At 46.9% G+C, this 19,233-nt stretch overlaps 6 protein-coding genes across 6 annotated transcripts; 2 read left to right on the forward strand and 4 right to left on the reverse strand.

Moving 5' to 3' along the window:
• Positions 1-283: 283 nt before the first annotated feature.
• F4813DRAFT_356993 (uncharacterized protein) lies at positions 284-2,118 on the reverse strand. The gene has a single exon (XM_049243055.1). The coding sequence runs from the start codon at positions 1,963-1,965 to the stop codon at positions 313-315; it is 1,653 nt and encodes a 550-aa protein (XP_049100468.1). The 5' UTR covers positions 1,966-2,118; the 3' UTR covers positions 284-312.
• A 330-nt stretch (positions 2,119-2,448) lies between these two features.
• F4813DRAFT_356994 (uncharacterized protein) lies at positions 2,449-3,192 on the forward strand. Its single transcript, XM_049243056.1, has 2 exons — positions 2,449-2,502; positions 2,565-3,192. Exon 2 carries the CDS (start codon positions 2,914-2,916, stop codon positions 3,166-3,168), a length of 255 nt encoding a protein of 84 aa, XP_049100469.1. The 5' UTR covers positions 2,449-2,502; positions 2,565-2,913; the 3' UTR covers positions 3,169-3,192.
• Positions 3,193-3,225: 33 nt separating this feature from the next.
• On the reverse strand, positions 3,226-6,312 carry F4813DRAFT_356996 (uncharacterized protein). The gene is made up of 8 exons (XM_049243057.1): positions 6,153-6,312; positions 5,641-5,748; positions 5,433-5,574; positions 4,447-4,919; positions 4,018-4,375; positions 3,762-3,965; positions 3,568-3,709; positions 3,226-3,506 (listed from the first exon to the last, which is right to left on the reverse strand). The coding sequence occupies exons 1-8, from the start codon at positions 6,163-6,165 to the stop codon at positions 3,450-3,452; spliced, it is 1,497 nt and encodes a 498-aa protein (XP_049100470.1). The 5' UTR covers positions 6,166-6,312; the 3' UTR covers positions 3,226-3,449.
• An 808-nt stretch (positions 6,313-7,120) lies between these two features.
• Positions 7,121-8,853, reverse strand: F4813DRAFT_357001 (cobW-domain-containing protein). The gene is made up of 5 exons (XM_049243058.1): positions 8,596-8,853; positions 8,449-8,544; positions 8,295-8,391; positions 7,754-8,243; positions 7,121-7,703 (listed from the first exon to the last, which is right to left on the reverse strand). The coding sequence occupies exons 1-5, from the start codon at positions 8,690-8,692 to the stop codon at positions 7,353-7,355; spliced, it is 1,131 nt and encodes a 376-aa protein (XP_049100471.1). The 5' UTR covers positions 8,693-8,853; the 3' UTR covers positions 7,121-7,352.
• A 164-nt stretch (positions 8,854-9,017) lies between these two features.
• Positions 9,018-11,444, forward strand: F4813DRAFT_357002 (Mob1/phocein). The gene is made up of 2 exons (XM_049243059.1): positions 9,018-9,357; positions 9,417-11,444. The coding sequence occupies exons 1-2, from the start codon at positions 9,142-9,144 to the stop codon at positions 10,779-10,781; spliced, it is 1,581 nt and encodes a 526-aa protein (XP_049100472.1). The 5' UTR covers positions 9,018-9,141; the 3' UTR covers positions 10,782-11,444.
• Positions 11,445-13,423: 1,979 nt separating this feature from the next.
• Positions 13,424-15,855, reverse strand: F4813DRAFT_388779 (uncharacterized protein; the record flags this gene model as incomplete). Its single annotated transcript, XM_049246743.1, has 5 exons — positions 13,424-13,697; positions 13,822-14,621; positions 14,674-15,422; positions 15,471-15,498; positions 15,550-15,855. 5 exons carry the CDS (start codon positions 15,853-15,855, stop codon positions 13,424-13,426), a joined length of 2,157 nt encoding a protein of 718 aa, XP_049100473.1.
• Between the last annotated feature and the right edge of the window lie 3,378 nt (positions 15,856-19,233).

The raw sequence follows: 19,233 nt of genomic DNA on the forward strand, positions 1-19,233 counted from the left end.
CGTCCAAGTGAAGGTAGGGATTGTGGGCGGCGGTATCGATTGCCGGCAGATCATTGGCCACAAGCGAAGTGGGTGTAAACATAGGAGCTTGGACCATTCGTGCATTAGTGGGTTACACCGCGGGGAACTTTTCAATGCTTCTAACGGATCCGTACTTATTAATGAGCTGCTTCCAATGAGCTTTCTATTCTTAGGAATTTAAATTCATTACTTACTAATCTTTCAGTCTATCAAAATATCATATAATCAAAATATTATATACCAATTAAATAATAATACCTATCAGTAAGTAATATGACGAGACAGCACAAGTCAAACCATCAGCCGGCCTATACCTAAATCATCATCTTTTTCAATATCGACATATTCTTCTTCCCCCTCAGGTAAAGGGATCATGTCCCAGTTCGGCATCTCCGATGTTTTAGAACTATACCAGCGGCGATCCTTTGTATACTCATCCGCATGCCCACCTTCTTCAACAACATCTATCTCCTCGCCAACCTTGACCCAACTCCAGAAATTCAGGTTCGTCTTATCCTTGATCTCCTCACCTCGGAGTGCCTGGTAGTCTCCATATTCCTCCTCATCCTCGTCGGCCTCGCCAACCTCTTCCACCACAAACTTGGATCCAGTCGACGGCCCGTAGCCGTACGGGAACCACTTCGCTGCTCGGGCGAAAACAGCATCTTTCTCGCGCTGTATGTCACCCGGCCAGCGGACGCCTTGTAAAAGCTTCGGGTGCCTTGTCTGATTTGTTGGAACGAAGCGCTCTGGGTTACTAGGGAGCTCCTCAAAGTGCTCGTAATTGTCGTGGCCCCAGTCGATATGTATCACATATATTGGAATGATCTGTGCACTATCGAAGACGATGTACTCGAGTCCGCGATTAGCGACGTGTGAGTCGGCCCCGGGGTAGGCCTCGCTTTGATCCCTCCAATCGTCATCACTATGAACATCGGCTGAGCGGCCCATAATCGTCGCGCATACGAGAAGCTTGATCCCAAAATACTCATTAGGCTTGGTGGCCTGGCATGAGCTGCCCGTGTAGCTCAGAGAAAAGTCTGCGTTCGGAGAGCTGTAAATTCCCCTGCCGTACCTCGAGCCACAGCGAATCCCATGCGCCTTGCTCGTACCCGGGTTCTTCTGGCCAGGCTTGAGAAATCCGTAGCGTATTATAGACGGCACGAGTTGTCTTTGAGTCCCATGGAAGGTCATCGTAGGTTTTACGAGATGATCTATATACACCTCTTTTCGTTTGGTATGATGTAAGCTTGCAGGTACGCAACCGTGAAGTGTTACTATAGAGTATTTGGACAGCCTTTCCCTTATTTCCATTTGCTTCTTATAGAATCTACCGGCTAGGTCAGACCTTATAACTTCCTCCACGTGGAGAACTCTGTAACAGGAGGGAATCTTGGAACAGATTTCTTGGGGCGTTTGCCGTAGGAAATAGTATGCTGTCTCGCTGGATGTCATTATCGGAGCCGCTGGCTTCTCCTGAAATGGGAGAAGATTTGACCTAATACGGCCTTTTGGTTTATTCGCAAACCTCTCGCGCCATGATTTCAAATATGTCCTTGTCGCATTGGCAAGCTCATAAACTGCCATGGTTGGCTCGAAAGCCCCGTATGCACTCTCCCCCCGACTGTTCCATCTTGAGATGTTATTAGTAGCTGCGGCACCCTCTACAATCCGTTTCAGTTGTGTGCGAAGTTCGATTATCGATTCTCGCGATAATTCGTAGCTCTCAAGCTTCCAAGTAACGGATGCAGCTGGATATAGGGGCTCGGGGGTGATGTACAAATTCAGCTCGCCGTACTTCAAGACAAGCTCCTTGTCTAGGGGCCCCGTCATTTGCTCGTTCTCGCTTAGGAATCCATCTCTAATAAGCTCATCTACCTCGAAGTCGCGTAAGAGAGACAACTCGACGAGGTCATCTTCGTTTAATTCAGTAGCATCAGGCATTGAGGCTTTGGGGACGCTCTGTTAGGTAGGTGTTTTTGTATTGCAGTCGGTTCCTTAAACTTGAAAGCGCTCAATAATAGCTTATAAGGTAGATAACAAGGGATGGAAGTTTCCCGTCAATCGAGAACAAGTCCACCTGTTCGATTAAATACATTATTTCGATTAAACACTTACACAATTTAATAGCCGTTTGTTATCCTGGTATCATGGTTACAGGGCGAAGCTGCATAACGATGGATCCGTTCTTGTTGACTCATTGCAGCGAGTGGCTCATTATCGAAACCGTTTAGGCCCAACTCCGCAATTTAACATCATACACGTAGTAAAGATCAACATTCGTTAGGCGGTAGTTAGCTGTGAAAATTGTCCTGGAATAACACTGAATCTAGCACTATTATCATTGGGGCTAAGAGCTGAAGATGAGGCTCTACGCAGTCAACCACTAATACCGAAACAGATAAGTGAAGTAACTATATGTTAATTGCACTAATTACAAGTCGAAGAACAAAGGCTTATAAAATGCCTAAGCCGCGGAAACTAGGTTCATAGGTTAAACATGGGGATAAACACAATAGGCACGATTATGGATATAGTCTTACCTGGAATGCTCAGACCTGGCTCAGTATAGCCTATAGGGAAACGGAAAACGTGGAGAAGTACACCCATGTAGATGTGGCCGCCGTTCTGAGCATGGTTGACCTGAGCCAGCTATAACGCTTCCCAAGTAAGCCATAAGCACGTCGATTCCCACTAAAACCCCATCTCTCGTCATTATGAGTAAAACTGAGTCAAATTCTGGATACCAACAGCGATGCCTTGGCTCTTATCCTTACTCATCGCACTCGGTGCTGCGCCGCTTCCTACTCCATCCTCTCTTGCAAGTCGACAAATCGACTACGGCTCTCTACATCCACCTTAGTAACACCCACGTACGGCACTCAAGAAGCAATGTTTACCATATGCTCTAAACTGATGCTTAATACCGGGCCACTGACCGCCTACAATGCGATCCTGGAATTCAAGTCGTATCCACAATGGGATTCGTTTATAATCGACATAGCTCTCCCAGATATCGTTACGTCAACTCCCGACGATATATACGTTCTTCGAGAATGTCGGTCAGATCGCGAGGAATACTTGCGTATAATTTCCAATTACCTACCTACAATCAAACTAGTCACCATATTTAGGTACTTACTATAACTTAGCTACATTTGACATTTTCACAAATTATCATTCACATAGAGAAGATCAGTGCAATGGATTTGAAAATCCTATATTGATGAATCAACGCCTGTCTGCCGACTCGGGCATTTACTACGCCCGTGGCTACCAAGCATGAAAGCCATATGTTGCCCGCAATCAACCGTGGCCCCCTAGGTTGTGCATTCCGTGAAAACCAACGCCACCCTGTTTGTAGGCTCGTTGCGCCTTGCATACTGCTCAATATCACAGACAACCATCTTCCCTCGAGGATCTTTCCTTTATGGCAAAGCAGCATTGCTGGCCTCTAAATCTGCATAATGCAGCGTGAGAGTACGCTGTAGATCGTGTCAATAGGTGCATTTCGGGGGTCAAAGTAAACATTATGCAGTCACTTACACGCTCTTTACGCCAGTCTGTTGTGCTCCAAATGATGTAGTAGCCCTCTTCGTGCTGGGTGCTGAGGATTCGGGGCTGCATTAGTTCGTCTTTAGTCAGCCAAATCTTCAGCTTCTTGTGCCATCGCCAGGCGCGGTTGTAGCTACGAAGTGTCAGTATCACAAGGTCGCCAACATGGTGGAGCGGCATCCTACAGTTCGTGAGCAGCAAGATGCTGCTTGACATCTCCAGGACAACTGTAAAAGATCCACATCAAAGTTTCCTCGTTGAAGTTGCTGATCTTGTTTTCTAGAGGCTGTACGTTATTCACGTTATAGCACTCTGGCAACCGAAAGTCGGGAATTGCTGGTCGGGGAATGGTATCATTGAAGAGTGAGTAGATTTGCGTCGATAGCAGCCTGTGATTACATTAGTAAAGAAACCTAAAAACAAGAGCGATGGGAAACCTACTGAGGCGACGTAAAATCTATGCCTAGTGTTGTCGGATCCAAGCCTGTAACAGCTGCATTGTAGTCGGGATAGTTGTTCATAAGGGTGCGAAGACCTTTAATCCCCCACTTATCAATAGGTGCCATGCCTGCCAAAGGGTCATGTACCGACGGGGATTGATCATCCTTCTGGTCGCCGTTCTTGTTCGAGGATGCGTCGCTACTACCGATGGCACCGATGGCACCAAGCGGATTCAGGGCTGCCGGGTCCTGCGTAGATGGCTGAGAAACCAAGTTGTCCTGGAATCCAGGGGGCTTTTGGCGAGCCTCGTCGTTACCGCCGGTTCCAGTACCTCTAATGTCTTGCGGTCGCGAAGAGCCTGTAGACCTATTAACGTACTGTAATGTGGCGACAAAAGAAAAAGAAAAGAAACTTGTGGAATCCGCATACCTGTGACAGTCGATCCATCTGGCGAACGAACATCGGTTGTTCGGTTGTTAGCAGACAGCGCGTTAAGCAGGCCATTTCCTGATCTAGGACCCTGGAGGGAACCAGGGGCGGCGCTACCTTGAGTACCAAATCCGAGGGTCGACATTAGATTTGATCCGCGTTCTTGACCAATATCTCCGTTGGTGTTTCTGATGCTGTTATTATTCAGAGGTGGAAACTCGTCGATACTGTTAGGTTGAGGCTGCGATGACTGGGCTACGCTATTCTGGTTCCCGAAACGATATTGACCTTGGCTGGAGCTCATCCTTGAAGGCGAAAAGAAATCGTCCTGCTGTGCGTGTTGAGAGGAGAGTGGAGTGGGTTGCTGGTTCCTCTGTATTGTACCGCTCATACCTCTTGATGCTCCTGTTGACCATAAAGAGCTTGCACCTGCGCTTTGTAATTGAGAATTGTTGGAAAGTGACGGAAATTCGCTGCTAGAAAAATTAGCTTCCAAGAGCAAAATATAATTTTACAACCTAAAAGAATTTGGTGTTGACGCGTGCTCAGGTTTAACGTGACAAGGAAAAAATCATGTTTGTTTACCGATTGGTACGGTCTGTACGGTCTGGAGAAGGGCTAGCTTTGGGCAAGTTGTCTTGATCTGTCCGTCCAGCAACAGTAGCATATGATAAACCGACATCTGGGACTACCAGGGGCGACGGGGTAGTAGGACGTGGCGTATGGGTCTTAAGTATGAGTCTTGGCTTTCTCGCCTTAGGACCTGGCGACAAAGACACCATGCCGCCTAGCTACCCAGACTAGATGAAGCAATGGACGGGGACGAGGGATGTGGATAGTGAGTGAGTAAAACGAACGTTTGTGTTTATACGACGAAATTTGGCTGTTGCGTAAAAACAAGTGCACGGTGGCGGTGACAGTAGTGGTGACGGTAGTAGTGACGGTAGTGGTGACAGTAGAGCTAACACAGAATGGAAAATACCTACGAGAGGTCGAGAGGCGTTGCCGGCTGCGAACCGCTTAAACTTTGAGCAAAACTGAGGTTTCCTCCTAGTTGCCTCGACGATGTTTGTAGACCTGCACCCCCCATAGGAACACCACCAAATGCCCATCCGGCTCCGTTATTCGCTTTTATGCGACAGAACATCAGCTTCGGATCTAGTAATTACTGGCACCTTGATCCCGCGATCATACCTAATTTTCCGTTCGGTATCCTATTAGACACTGTTCTACCTGGTTGTTGGGGTTGTTGTTGGCCTCCGAATCCAGTCGGTATCCCTCGAAGGGTTTGTGGCACGGCTCCTGAGGACGTTCAGTATTAGCCAAGTGTATGTATGAAGTATTTTCATGGGGCACGATGAGTGAAACAAAGTGTTCGTTAATTCATGACGAGAGGTATATCTATTTGTTATAGATCTAGTACGCAATAGTTGCTTGTGGTCTCCTTGCTCCCCTAGACGAGGCTGATGTTTCGAGAAGGCTGAGGCCAGAAGGACGTGACAAAAATGATCCTCCTGGGCTCTACAGCTACCCTGGGGCCTCCAATGGCCTATTTTATATATTATACGTCTCGAAGCGGGAAATATAAAGTTGGTCGAAGAAGATCGGATAGTGGGTAACGGAGCGCGACAACAATGTGGTCGACATCACGATTCAAAGCAAACAGGCGGGGCACGCGAGGCAGAGGGAGAGAGGGTCGGCACTACCTGTTCGATTCATGACTACGATGCCACACTAGAGATGTCCTGGTATGAACTCCCTATAAACTTTGAATTTGGAAGGTTTAACTCGTCGTGATCGGTGGGGTTTTCGTGGGGGGGGGATAGCTATCCTTAATGATGTTCTATTTGCGAAATGGCAATGTGGATTCACGAAGCTTTGCGATCGCAGGATGGGAAGTTTTACTGGGGTTGGCTTGTCCTAAGCACAGGCTAATCCTAACATAGTTAGTCTGTCTATATTGCCTTATCTACACACTTTGTGGATAAGCGTGCAGTTGCCTCAGCATTAGACCGGTGCGCCTTGCCCCCCCAGCCTGTGCAGCCTCAGCCAGCCTCAGGAGCCGCGACTTTCTCTTTCTTTCCACCAATGGACCATGCAATAACTGAAAGTCCCCGCACTGCTACTTCCCGACAGCTACGCAACTACGTCAAGTGCTTGTGCATGTGCCCTTTCACTTGTACATATGACATACATGTATGTAAGGGCACATGTCCATATCCTTCCTACATCCTAAGGTACATGGTTACCTGGACACCTAGTTAATAGAAAGAGGCAGCGCTTTTATAAGATGTTCAATCCATTTTATTTAGGTAATCTAGTGTATTGTCTACCCTCAGAGACGGAATTTAGAACCCATCTTTACCATCAACAACTAGTTATTAATAAACCATAGCACTCTTTCATGTAGTCGTTGCTTGAATACCTACATAGGTAGCCTTTAGGATAGCATAATGGTATAGCTAGTTTATTCCGAGAAACGTACTTGCTAAATTAGCAGAATATAAACTTTTAACCTAGTGCATATATTTATGAGAATTGTTGCCCGTCTTCTTGAACTTGTTAAATCATCATAACTGTGTCCATAATAGATATTCGTAAGTATAAATCCTACGGACGAAACAAGGGACTAATGGCGGTTACCCTTATGCAGCTCAACCATAAAAACAAATACATAATGTTTTATTAATTATAAAAATATTTAATGACTAATTTTAAACATTTTTACAAAACCTGCTTAGGGTAATAATCAAAAAACTACTTTATCTAAATGCCACCTAACAGCAACAAATTAGTATGTATTATCAGGACAACATGTAGCAGCTCATGTTTGACTAGATGCTTGATTTATCTTACAAACCAACGCTGCGAGGCTCAATGCCGCCACGATGTTTGATGATGATATTCTAGCTCTCTATATCTTGGATTGCGTTTAGCAGGCTTGTCTCAAAGTTGATCCCCTGCACGCCCCTTCCAATAAGGACAAGCTTCCCAGCTTGCGGAACTACGCCGTCTTCATTGGGCGCTTGTTCTCCATCGAAAATCTCAAACACCTCCCTGACACCCTGCACCATTTTCACGTTGCCGTCTTTAAAAACTAAGCGGGATTTTAGGCGATGAATTTCGATGGGTTCAGTGGAGTTAGTCGGTTCTCCTGGTACTTGGCCTTCCCATAAGAGCGACCTGATCCAGCTATCAACTAGTTCAAGTTGTCCAGGGGCTAAAGGCGGCACATTGATAGAAACCGTGGAAATAGTCTATGGGGTTATTAGCTTAATTCCTAGCTGAGAAAAGGCATTCAACGAACAGGGTCAAGATGGCTGTGTCCCTTTCCTGCAGTATCCAAAGCCTCAACTTGGTCATATGCATGTAGGTCTAGTAAGAAGCCTTCTAGTTGAGGCACAACGCTTTGGTTCGTTATATGAATCTTTGCAAGGCCATTAATCGCTTGTATTCGCTCTTTAACATTCTTAAGCACCGCAGGCTCAACCAGATCTGACTTGTTAATAACGATAACATCTGCATGGGAAATTTGAACATGGGCGGTTGTCATGAGGGGCCCATGACCATCATGGCCTTCGACTTTCCCTGATGGGTCGTCTAGGCTTCGAAGAATGTTCTTCGCATCGACCAGTGTGACGATCCCATCCAGGTAGATGGTGCTCCCTAAACCGTCGTCGACCCAGAATAAGGGGGCTAAGTTACCAGGATCGGCTAGTCCAGTAGTTTCCAAAAGAATGTAATCAAAGGCACCTTTCTTCTCCATAAGTGACTCAATAGCATTAACTCCGGAGTCCCTGTGCCAAGATTAGAATACTACCTCATTGACCAACGTGGTTGAACGGTACTTCACCGAGCAACAGATGCAGCCGTTGCCGACGTCGAGCCATTCTTGAACTTGCTCGCCGCCCTTGTTGACCGTCAATGACTTCTCAATATCGAGTGCTAGGATAAGGTTAGCTTAGAAATTGGCTTTGCAGGGTGCAGGCTCCTGTTACGAACAATCACCGAACTCGTTCATGATGACGGCAATTCTCTTGCCATGCCGGGCAGTTAATATGTAGTTGAGCAAAGTTGTTTTTCCAGCTCCAAGGTATCCTCCAGAGAATGTTAGCAATGGTATATCAATAATGTGTAACATCAATTTACCGGTGACGATGGTGATGGGCACCTTGACATGTTTCTCCTCTTGCAGGCCTGTCTCAATCTCGACAAGTTCCGGGGGTATATCTTCGTCAAAGTTCATGATATGTTCTTAAATATGGGATAGATATTGACTTGGGTATTTGGTTAGGATTTGATAAAATAAAGCAGAAGTTCCTAAGAGAATAGTACGTAAAGTATATGTTTTGTTGTCTCGCGCCCTCCCAATGACATCTGGTTCCAAGTGACTCAGACAAAAACATGTTTATGCTTAAATGCATGACTGCAATAGAGCGGATATTGTATGCTTTGATGCGGTTTAATTATATAACGATGCAGTACATGTAGGTACTTAGGTACTTATTAAATACTTCGGTACCTGTATCTTAGCTGCTTTCTGGATCAAAAGGCTTGGCGTCTCTGCGCTTCTCAAATCACACAACAACAGTTCACTTAGCGACAGAACAACGAAGCAAGGACACCAACTGTTTACCCAATAAACAATCCGCACCTGGGGCATTAGCCTCAAATATCCACATAGGTACTTTTATCATGTCTCTGGCGCAGGGCTCGCCTCGACTGCCCAGTCCACCACCTCCCGCCGAGATTCAGATCGGACCTAAATCTCCAGGACTGGGTAGCACTGCAAGCCGTCAAGCACAACAGATGGAGCAGACTATCACCGAAGCAAATGCGAAACGGCGCATACATCCGGGCACCAAGTCTGAGGACATGGCTGCCGGGCCGCCTCTTATTCCACTTGGCGAGGTGCGTTGCTTTATTCTACCCGTTTTCGCGACAGTATGTACTAACACGACACGTTGTAGCTCGACTCAGCCTTTCAACTTCAAGAACATCTCGCAGCACTTCACTACCACCATACCGCCTCTAATACGACACCTATCACTCGAGCGACTGCTTTGCAACTAGCTACGCCGCCGCCAGGCATCGATAGGACGCTATGGCTCTACGAGCTTTGCCGTTTCCTCATCGCCCAATGTAATAGTCTGATAGTAGGCTTCCTCTTTGATACGCCGCCATGTTCATCTATAACATGCCCCGAGATGCGAGCCTCCGAATGGCAATTTCTATGTGCCGTCCATGACCAACCAAAGAGCTGCTGTGCCATCGACTACTGCTGCCATACCCTCGACTGGGCTGCGAACGTAGTCACCAACCCCAAGATCTTTCCAAGCAGATTTGTGGTGCTATCAGAAGGGCATGACAAGAGCTCAGTGCTAAAGAATCTTATCAATGTGTTCCGTCGACTCCACAGAATATTCGCACATGCGTGGTTCCAACATAGAGGAGTGTTCTGGTCAGTCGAAGCTCAGACGGGCTTGTATGCATTCTTCAAGATGGTCTGTGACATGTATGACCTTCTTCCTGCCGAGAACTACAAGCTCCCACCAGAAGCAGAGGGCTTGGAACCGGCTGAGAAGGAGGATAAGAAGCCCGTAGTAACCGCTATTGTGAAGCCGCTGCAGCCGCCACCACCGCCGCCGCCGCAGCAGCAACAACAACAACAGCAGCAGCAGCAGCAGCAGCACGAGAGCACCGAACATGAAGATGATCGACATGGTCTACACGCTCGTAGAAGTAATACGGCTAGACATTCGAGCAGGCCGTCAACCGGTAGTTCCGTGACGACTGTTATTGAAGAACGAGAAGACGAGCAGGACGTTGCAAACAAACTTAAGAACATGCACATCTCAGGCCCCGAGATAGCAGAAGAGGAAGAGTCCGGAGTCGAAGTACCTGTCATTGTTGAAGGTGAATTGCTAGAAAATTCTTCTGGCGTCCAGGAACTTGGAGTGCCTCAACTGTCCGAGCCCCGGGAGCAACAGGGTGACGTGCATTCTCAAGGTATCAGGATAGAAGTACAAGAGGATGTGCCGGCAGAACCAGAGATATCTACGGAAAGCGAGGCAGTGGAGGCTGAGAGCAGCAAAGAAGTATCCCTACTTGAAAATGGGCAGGTGGTTGAGGAGAACGAAGCACCTGTCCCGAGCATAGAAAAGCAGGAAGATGCGCCAGCAGAAGAAGAGCAGCAAGCCGAGCAGCAAGCCGAGCCGAGCACTGCCGAGGAACCTGCACTGGCGACGGAATCTACCGAGGTAGATACGGAGAAAGAGGAGACGGAGGAGGCGAAGAAAGAAAAGTCAAATTCAAAGAATTTGGGCACGGACTAGGATTTCGTAGCTGGCCTGGAGCGATTTGAAGACGTGGACCCGGCGGCCGTAGAGGAAGTCATCCGTCGTGCTAGACGGGCGCTCGAGCGGCTCCGTCGCCGGTGGAATTGCACCGATGAACCTGACGACGAGGATTTGAACGACGAAACGGACATGATTATAGGACGAACGGACGCGATCGTCGGCAGATTACGGCAGGTGAGGGGCGCCGACGATGACGAAGAATCGGGAAATGCTGATGATGACCGAGATATGTTCTGAATTGGCGTTGATTGCGGCATGTGCATAGTTTCCGCGTCTTGGAGCTATTGGGTGGCGAGCCTCAGGCGAAGGTTATACGTGTATGAACAGTGTTAAATGAGATAGGGGAAGGGGAGGGAAAGGACAGTTCTCCGGCACATAATTAAGATGCGAGGCTGGCGGACGGGTTAATTATGTGTAATGTGGTACTCTAAGCTGGTGAGAAGCTTGAGAAGCTTTCTCTAGTAGTCCTACTAATGGTTATGTCTTATGCCCGAGATTCTAAGCAATGTTGTAATTCTGTACCTGACTCCGTTGACTTGGCTATCTTAGAGCTTACGTTTCGTTGAACAAGCTTCTTTGTATTGCATTGTTTACAACCGCAGCAGCTATGTTGTCTGTATTGTTGACTTCAGCATGTACATTTTGATAATACATTAGGTAGGTAGTTTACTCTTGCTAAACTAATATTTGCCATTCGTGTTATCGTATTTCGTCTCGAACCAAGCTCGACGCCAGAACTCTGGATTCGAAAACCACACAAGGATAGGCTCTTCCTTGGAACGGGTTAAGACATCACGATTTATGCCCGGCGAATGAGTTCGGAATTCACCATTGGCCCCATTTCCTACCGCTCCCGACTCCCAGCACAGCAGTAAAGCAGTTTTAAATCAACCCAACTTTTTGATAAAACCTGAGTGATAGATTTATACTATGTATCGCCTCAAGCAAACGGCATGTAGCGATTATATTCCAAGTACATGTCAAGTAAGCATAGTTATAACCAGTGTCAATAAAGCCGAGCCATTAACCTAACCTAGGGGTATTATTAACTATCAACTTTCCCGTAGCTTATAAACATTTTCCTTCCAGTTGCACAAATTGACGAGTCTAACCATTAACCTAGTTACTTTACAATATAATAGAAATGTGTCGAGATGGTATAACATAATAGGAAAGAAAAGTAAAATATTATATGCGCCGTCTTCCTTTTTCCTAGGATGCCTTGCCTTTGGTATCTGGTATCACTGCCCTTTTGTGATTATTTTCCTCTTCCCGGGAATCCCTGCTCTACCCTGTAATACGTATCTGTCTCAAGCGGATTTTATCCTGGTTCTAATTCCATGTGTAGAGGTCCAACTTTAAGGGGTATATTCATGGAAGCTGTTTGCGTGTATATTGGCGTGTTGAATGCGTGTTTGCGTATAAATTTTTCTTATGTTCACTCCCGTCTCCAGTGCTTTTTATAGAAAAAACCCCCGACAGCAGGTTGCCGTTGCGATTAGTCCTCTTTGGTGAATGAATCCCGGGAGAGTGGAGTAAAAATTGACCTAATAGGTGGCGAGCATACCCCCCTTTTTTTTCTTCCTTTTTTTCTTCCCCTGTTTTTGTGACCGGTGAATATTTATAGAACACAGAAGGAAATTTATCAATCAATATGCAGGTGTGCGGGGATATAGTTTAGTTGCACTAAGAGACTGCACATTGCCACCAAGGCGGGTGATGCCAAGGAGGCATGGAAGTGGCTAATGAAACTGCACATTCGGCGAGGCCTGACTGTTACTCTTCAAGCCGAGCTGCGTAACGGGAACGATGTGAAATAAGCATACTTCTACAATGAAGTGTATTATTCGCGGAGGGGATAGTGCCGGTGCTGATGCTGGCACTTGCTGGGTTGAACAGGTAGTCGATGCTTTTATACATCTGAGCTCTGTCTCGTACGATTCTCTAATCCGTCTACGATAGCCGGGTTTTCTTGTCTTGGCGGGCTCCAAAATCTTCCACTAGTACCATCCAATACACACACGGATTATCCGATCTATATGTAATAACTTAGATCTGAGATCTTATGGGTTGATATAGTTCGTCTGATGAGTGTAGGGGGGGCGGGGGGTAACGGGACGGCTAAGGATCTGTGGGAAGCTGGACCAGGATAACTACTGGGACTGAAGGTTGGCTTGTAACCATGGCGCTGGTAAGTTTGCTAAGGCTGCATGCATGGTCATCTTATTCATAAGATCCCCCAATTTCAACGGGCTTTGGTGTTGTATGTACGTAGTACCTGGCCGCATAGTAGGTCGCCTCACCTCCCAAGGGCCAAGCATCCCCTGGTCCTGCAGCGCAGAGTTGCATCACGGCTCGGTTTCCATTCCGGTCCCATTTTCGCCGCATCGAGACCTCATTGTTTCAGACCCTAGTCCGTCTACAACGTCACAGAAACATCTTTGCTGCATCGCTATGGGATTTGTAATAACTCAGCCAGCTTGCTGCCGACGTATAAAGCTTTATCAACCTCGCTTCTTTTTTCGTCGATAGCATTGGGATATACAGACATCTCGTATGGTCGTCGCCCGGGTCTCTTGTGACGCCTTGGCCTCGTATGTGGGTACAATATTAGCACCTCAGAAAGAAGAGGCACCGCTGTTGGATTCACCGCCAGGCGATGATACGCCTTCGTGTTCGGGGTCGATGCGCATCTTTGCAAAGATAGCACTTATTTCCCGGAGAGATTCGGTTTGTTGAGAAACAGGATTCGCATTGCGTTCGTCTGCAAAAGCACGGATGCTTCGTAATACGGGACTTAGTCCTTCGTCGTTTGGGAGCCACCATTGTATACAAGAAGGTTCGCGAAATATTTCTGCCATTCGAGTTCGTATGGTGAGTGGGAAAACGTATCTAATGATTTGAAATCAAGAAAAGTTAGTTATTGGATTCCTGGTGTTTACTCCGTGTTTGCCCGGTATATTATAGAGCTGGAGACGATAGACGGGTAAGCTGTGCAAAGACCTGTATAACTTACCCTAATGCTTCCAGCATTGCATATTTCCGCCTTAACCACATATGGTGTTTCTCGTCTCGAGGTAGAAAAAGCGCTGCGATAGCGAGACAGGCCTGGATTGGAATGAGGGCACCGTTTGGTGCTGAAGGCCACCGTTCTACTGTCTCAAAAATTTCGCATATAGCGTATGCCAAACCCCTTAACTCATCCGATGGTTTCTGTTGTAATGCGAACGCCTCTTGACTCTTGTGCATGACGAGGATGGAATTCCACTCTGCTATTAACTCGGTAGTCGAGAATAGGGGAAAATCGTAAAGGTGGCCTGACTTGTAAGGATCAACGATGTCACCTTCGCTTATCGGGACTTTGTGCGGGAGATCGGTTACAAGAAAACTCGGATCAGTCAAAGCAGGATCTAAATTGGCCCTCCATCCGTAGAGGCGTTCCGTAATATGGTTGTGTTCTATGGCGAAATCATCACCCGATAGCTCGCCCCGACCGCCTCTGGCATAGAGTATCGACATATCCCTAGAAATCAGTCGCAAAGCAGAAGCATGGAGTTCTGTCTTTATCCCTACATCCTCCGGGTCCCTTTCAACGTGCTCCTGGCAGAACTGTACAACTGTTGAGAACCATTGCCGCGGTAGACTTGTTTCGAATCCTCCCATCATTCCTACAAAGACGTCGAATCGAATGTACCAAGTTAGCAATATTCGGGACGTAGGCGAATTCATGATTGTCTGGGGTGTGAACAGCCGGGTCAAAATCTCGTAGGCGGCTTTTTGGTGTCCCATGAGATTTACCCAGTCACCTAGGTATTCCTTGTTCTAATTAGCAATGGCTCTCTGCAGGTTGCTTTTAACGTATGTTTACCTCGATAGTTGCGAGCTGCAATATGGTCAATAGCGTTGCAACACCCTGCTTCTCTCGTCTCTTGAGGTAACTTAATAATAACGTAACACTTTTATTATAATATCGTAAAAAGTCTTGGATCTTGCCATTGGGATTCCGAATAGTCCGATGGTACACCGAGAATCCCACAACAGCATTTAGAAGAGCTTCGTTACCAGCCTGCACGGCCAAACTAGGGAGGATTGAGCGGAAGAAGTCGTCCGTATCATTGACCAGTCCGTAACTATAGTGACTGATGTTTTCGCAAAAGTATGTCAGGTGAGATTGCAGGTCTGTCGGCAAATGAGACCAATCCGGGCGAGGGATGGCTGACTGAAGAGAGGAATCTGGAATCTGGAAAGAGATCGGAATGCTTGCGGAGGTGGCCGTTGAAATTGCTGGTGAAGCGCTCTTATTACCCTCTAAGGAAGGCGTTTCGGAGCTCTGCCTTGTTGTGGTCCTGTAAACGTTTGAGGTTGACGTCGTACTCGTTCTTCGTAATCCTGCTAAATATGAAGTTGGCGATAACGCCTCGGTAGGTTCCTCTTCGTCAATGATTGGCTCGAGCCGAATACTTTTCTCTCCTTCTTCGTCTGCTTCGTCTTGCGAAGAGTTCGGGCTGGGCTCTTGAGTTAATGCTCCTGTATCTTTCGATGAACCTGGCTCGGTAGCTTGCCCCTTTGCAGAAGAGGCTTCCGGGTATACACAATCCCTCTTGCCTTTGCGACATCCTGTAACTATCAGCTCGGCTTCGAAATGTTTAGCATGGTGACACTTACGCTCACAGATGGGATGAGTTTCATCGCACTAAGGTCAATCTAAGCATTACCATACCAACTCCAAAGAACCGATGCTTACCTTAACTCGTCTACTTCGACAAGTGTAACAACCCGATCGTGTCCGGCGATGCTTGACGTGGTCTGCCCCCGACGTAGATTTCTTGCGATTTCGATTGCTCTGGGCTTTGGGGGCCTGAAACATAATTGGGTCAGGAAAGCCGGTGAAGTATCCTAGGTTTTGATATGGAGTTGTTAAGGGTGGGCTGATGTTTCCCATGTGTGTAGAATGTTGCTGAGGTTGATATTGGGCATCTTGTGGGCTGGGGTTTGGTGACTCTCCACTCCCCGCCGCCGAGGGCAGATATTGTTGATAGTAATCACTCATTGGAAGGTATTCGTCAAGCGGATTATTCGGTGTGCGTTAACTTAGGTGACTAGGCTTGAGTCCCCTCCGTACGAAAGCCGTGCGGCGCCGCCTCGGCACAGATTGGATTCGGAGAAATGCTATCGCAGTGAATAAATTAACAGTGTCGATATTCCTTTTAGTAGCAAATGCGAGTTAAGGCGTATGAGAAAATTGATCGACTAGGACAGAGAACCCTCTTTGACGGCCCAACGCCTAGTCTCAACCAGTATTCCGTAAAAGAGACGTTACAGGTGGAGGGGTTTTGGTTCTAATGACTTGAAAAGGGAGAAAAACATTCGACCCAATACGTTCATCGAGTAGATAATCCCCCCTAACCAATGAGTCGGATAAGTGTGGCCTCTCGAGAGGGTCTTCTACGCCTATGACACTTCCCTCTTGGTCCTAGGAAGTTAAGCTGTCCGTCTTGATCTTTCTCAACACGAAGTTTTCATAAATGGAGAAGGAATCCCTTCCGCATTGTTCGTAGAGGTGGTAGATATGGTATTTACGCTTGGGAATTTCTCGGAGCTGCACTTATGCTTGGCTTAGCTGGCCAGGCTGCGCTGTTCACGGTAGTTACAACCAATCCACAAGCTTGACGGCTATGGATACTGGTGACTAGGAGGTATTGAAGATGAAATAGTTGTGGGGCTCTTGTAGTACACCTTGCAGGAGTCCCCTAGTGCTGTTGAGCCTGTACACTATGTACCTATGAGGAGCAGGGTCTCGAGGATCTGCTGACAGGATGATAGCTATAGCGGGGCTTCCTCATGCAGCGGGTAGCCAAAGAGGCGAGGACTAGGTGCCATAGAACAGAAGCCGATCTTGGGATTCGGCAGGCTGTCCGTCGGAATGCTAGAACCCACCCACAATTTAGAAAACGCCCGAAGGATAGAGCCCGAGGACGAGTCTAGTATCAAATCCCTGGAGCAACCAGCTCTCTATCAACACTGGTAAATCCGGATCGTGGCCGCCTTCTCTCCGCCTTGACCTAGCTTGTTCTTCTTAACGAAACTAGTGGTGAGGTAGTGTGAAGGTGTGGTAAGAATATTAGATCGTAAGGCTAGGTACCTAGGTTAGGTAGGTAAGAAGCCTTGTTATTCCTTGTTATTGCTGGAAGGTGTTTTCTAACATGAAAGGAGGTCGGTACGTAGCTGATATCAACGTAATGAAGTCATGACGGAAGAGTAGCCGAGCGCTAGATTCGGAAGTATGTATGTTGGGACTAGAAGGGACGGGAGCTTAGGGATGGATATCTGCATATATTCTACCTAAAGAGGGCAAATGTTGCGTTGAGGAAAGGTAACACCTATCCGGTTTGATATTGTAAAATTTCAGAGTTATAGAGGTAGCCCCGTAGACGATGGCTCGAGATACTATTTTGGAATCGGTTGAAGGAGTTTACCGTCCGCAGGAGACTACGATCAAGTGAATTTGTCTTTTGCAATAAATGCGTGGGTAAATCGACCAGCCTTAACCCACTATACTGGTACGAAGCGTAGTAATTGAGTGCATACAGTACGCAATAAGGATCGTTGCTATCCGGTTGGTGCTAAAACAGGGGGGTCCCCTGAGCTAGAAAGATGCTGCTACTGGGTGAGTGGGAGTCGGGATGTCAGGGAGAGGAACCGATGACACGCAGCCATCTGATATTTGCCCGTGCTTCCTACCGGGCTAATTCAACGCATAGAGATACATACCTAAACGTCTAGCTAGCTACCGTAAAAACCGCAGCGTACAAAAGTACCTATTATCGTGTAAATTCGGGGCGGGAGGTTAGAGATCTTGCTGCCGCCGGCCGTTTTACAAACAATACAAAGACGAGATAAGGTCACGGCAGGTTCTTAAGACAAGGGTCCTTCATCCACAGTCATGGGGCCACCCAGCGAACCAGGCAGCGGGGAACTGGGGCGCACACGCTGGGGGTTAAAGACTTGCTCAAGATCCTACCAAGCGGGTTTGATCAACGGCGGCTAGTGAAAGGTACTCGATCTGTTGATCTCATAATGCACATGAGACGAATGAGGGAGTCCGAGGCATCTGTGCTTTCAGCTATTAGTACCCTGCTTGTACCATAACGCGCCGCATTTCATATCTGTAAAATTTCCAAGAAACCGACTAACCTAGCAGCATGTGCTAATGCTAGATTACTGTAGGATGTGCTTATACTGTATAAGTATGCCGTAGTATATGTATATTTGCAGGGCGTTTAAGATCTTGTTCGCATACTCTGGGGGTAGCTGGTATGTAGCTAAGCTCAGCGGGATAATTATAAAATTCGTACTATATATTGATCGACATGCCTCTTGAAGCTTTTTTTTTTGTTTAAATTTTTTCAGAGGAAGCCCTAGCTACGCGTGTAGTGTAGGCAACGAGACCTAAACTAGTTGAAGTCCGTCTCCGTCGAAGCTGTAGGCCCGGTCCATTTAGCCCAGGTAAAAGCCCTTTTTTTTGGGGCCCTGGACGGTTGGATGCTACGCTGGCTGCAAAAAAAAAAAAAAAAAAAAAAAAAAAGGAACGGTGCTGAATGAGTCTTTGGGGCCGCACCAGCGTTACTGCAAACCATCAATTTTGGCTGATTGGATCCGCTATGACAGGTACCCCTACATTTCAAGGATCATCAGGGACTCATCACGGTGGACGAACCTGAAGTACAAACCATAGTATTGGAACTACATGTAGCAATCCAATACAGAAATGTACACCAGGAGGCCTGACAGTGTAAATATGAGAACGAGGCTCATAAATAACGCGATTGCCGGAATTAATTAAACTGATTTAAGTAGTTAGGCCGGCGTTTAATGGGTGGATTTTGCGGCATTGATAGGCTGCGGTTTGATCGATGGTGGTGATGTGAGATGAGATATGTTTATATGCTTCACTGGCATCATTTTCCATTTTCGAAGTAAACAGGGCCTATATGTAATGGGCTCTATGTATGTAGGTGTTCAGAATGTTCCTTTCGTAATCGTAATGTGAGAGTGGTGGTGATGGTGGACCCATCATCGCGTTGCATCCGCTATCCGCTATCCACTCTCCGTTATCAGAACTGGCTCTGTCCCGGATTTCCGGCATAGTAGCACGACGGGAACCTCTTGTGTTACAAGGGTAGCGCCGCCATCAGATAATTTCCTCAAAAGAAGTATGTACTCACATCCATTTGATGTAATCGGTTACTTTTAACCTTGATTGCAAAAGTGTCTCGTACACTAGGTATGTAGTATCATACAGAGGTCTTGCAGAAATATAGATGTAGTGACGTATTGTACACATGAGCTAGCATTATGTACCTACATAGGTAAGGTCCACTACCTAGGTAGGTACATATGTATGTAGGTAGGATGTAGGTACCTACCT

Source organism: Daldinia decipiens (assembly GCF_022478715.1).
Source record: "Daldinia decipiens strain CBS 113046 unplaced genomic scaffold F4813scaffold_13, whole genome shotgun sequence".
Lineage (NCBI taxonomy): Eukaryota > Fungi > Ascomycota > Sordariomycetes > Xylariales > Hypoxylaceae > Daldinia > Daldinia decipiens.

Excerpts from the sequence above, each read along its gene's own strand:
- F4813DRAFT_356993 (XM_049243055.1), bottom strand. The coding sequence starts at position 1,965 with ATGCCTGATGCTACTGAATTAAACGAAGATGACCTCGTCGAGTTGTCT.
- F4813DRAFT_356994 (XM_049243056.1), top strand. The coding sequence starts at position 2,914 with ATGTTTACCATATGCTCTAAACTGATGCTTAATACCGGGCCACTGACC.
- F4813DRAFT_356996 (XM_049243057.1), bottom strand. Across the intron at positions 4,376-4,446 it reads AGATGGATCGACTGTCACAG|GCTCTTCGCGACCGCAAGAC; the intron begins GTATGCGGATTC and ends ATAGGTCTACAG. Across the intron at positions 3,507-3,567 it reads CAGACTGGCGTAAAGAGCGT|CGTACTCTCACGCTGCATTA; the intron begins GTAAGTGACTGC and ends CACGATCTACAG.
- F4813DRAFT_357001 (XM_049243058.1), bottom strand. The coding sequence starts at position 8,692 with ATGAACTTTGACGAAGATATACCCCCGGAACTTGTCGAGATTGAGACA. Across the intron at positions 8,392-8,448 it reads CATGAACGAGTTCGGTGATT|CACTCGATATTGAGAAGTCA; the intron begins GTTCGTAACAGG and ends ACCTTATCCTAG. Across the intron at positions 8,244-8,294 it reads TGCATCTGTTGCTCGGTGAA|GGACTCCGGAGTTAATGCTA; the intron begins GTACCGTTCAAC and ends ATCTTGGCACAG.
- F4813DRAFT_357002 (XM_049243059.1), top strand. The coding sequence starts at position 9,142 with ATGTCTCTGGCGCAGGGCTCGCCTCGACTGCCCAGTCCACCACCTCCC. Across the intron at positions 9,358-9,416 it reads CTCTTATTCCACTTGGCGAG|CTCGACTCAGCCTTTCAACT; the intron begins GTGCGTTGCTTT and ends GACACGTTGTAG.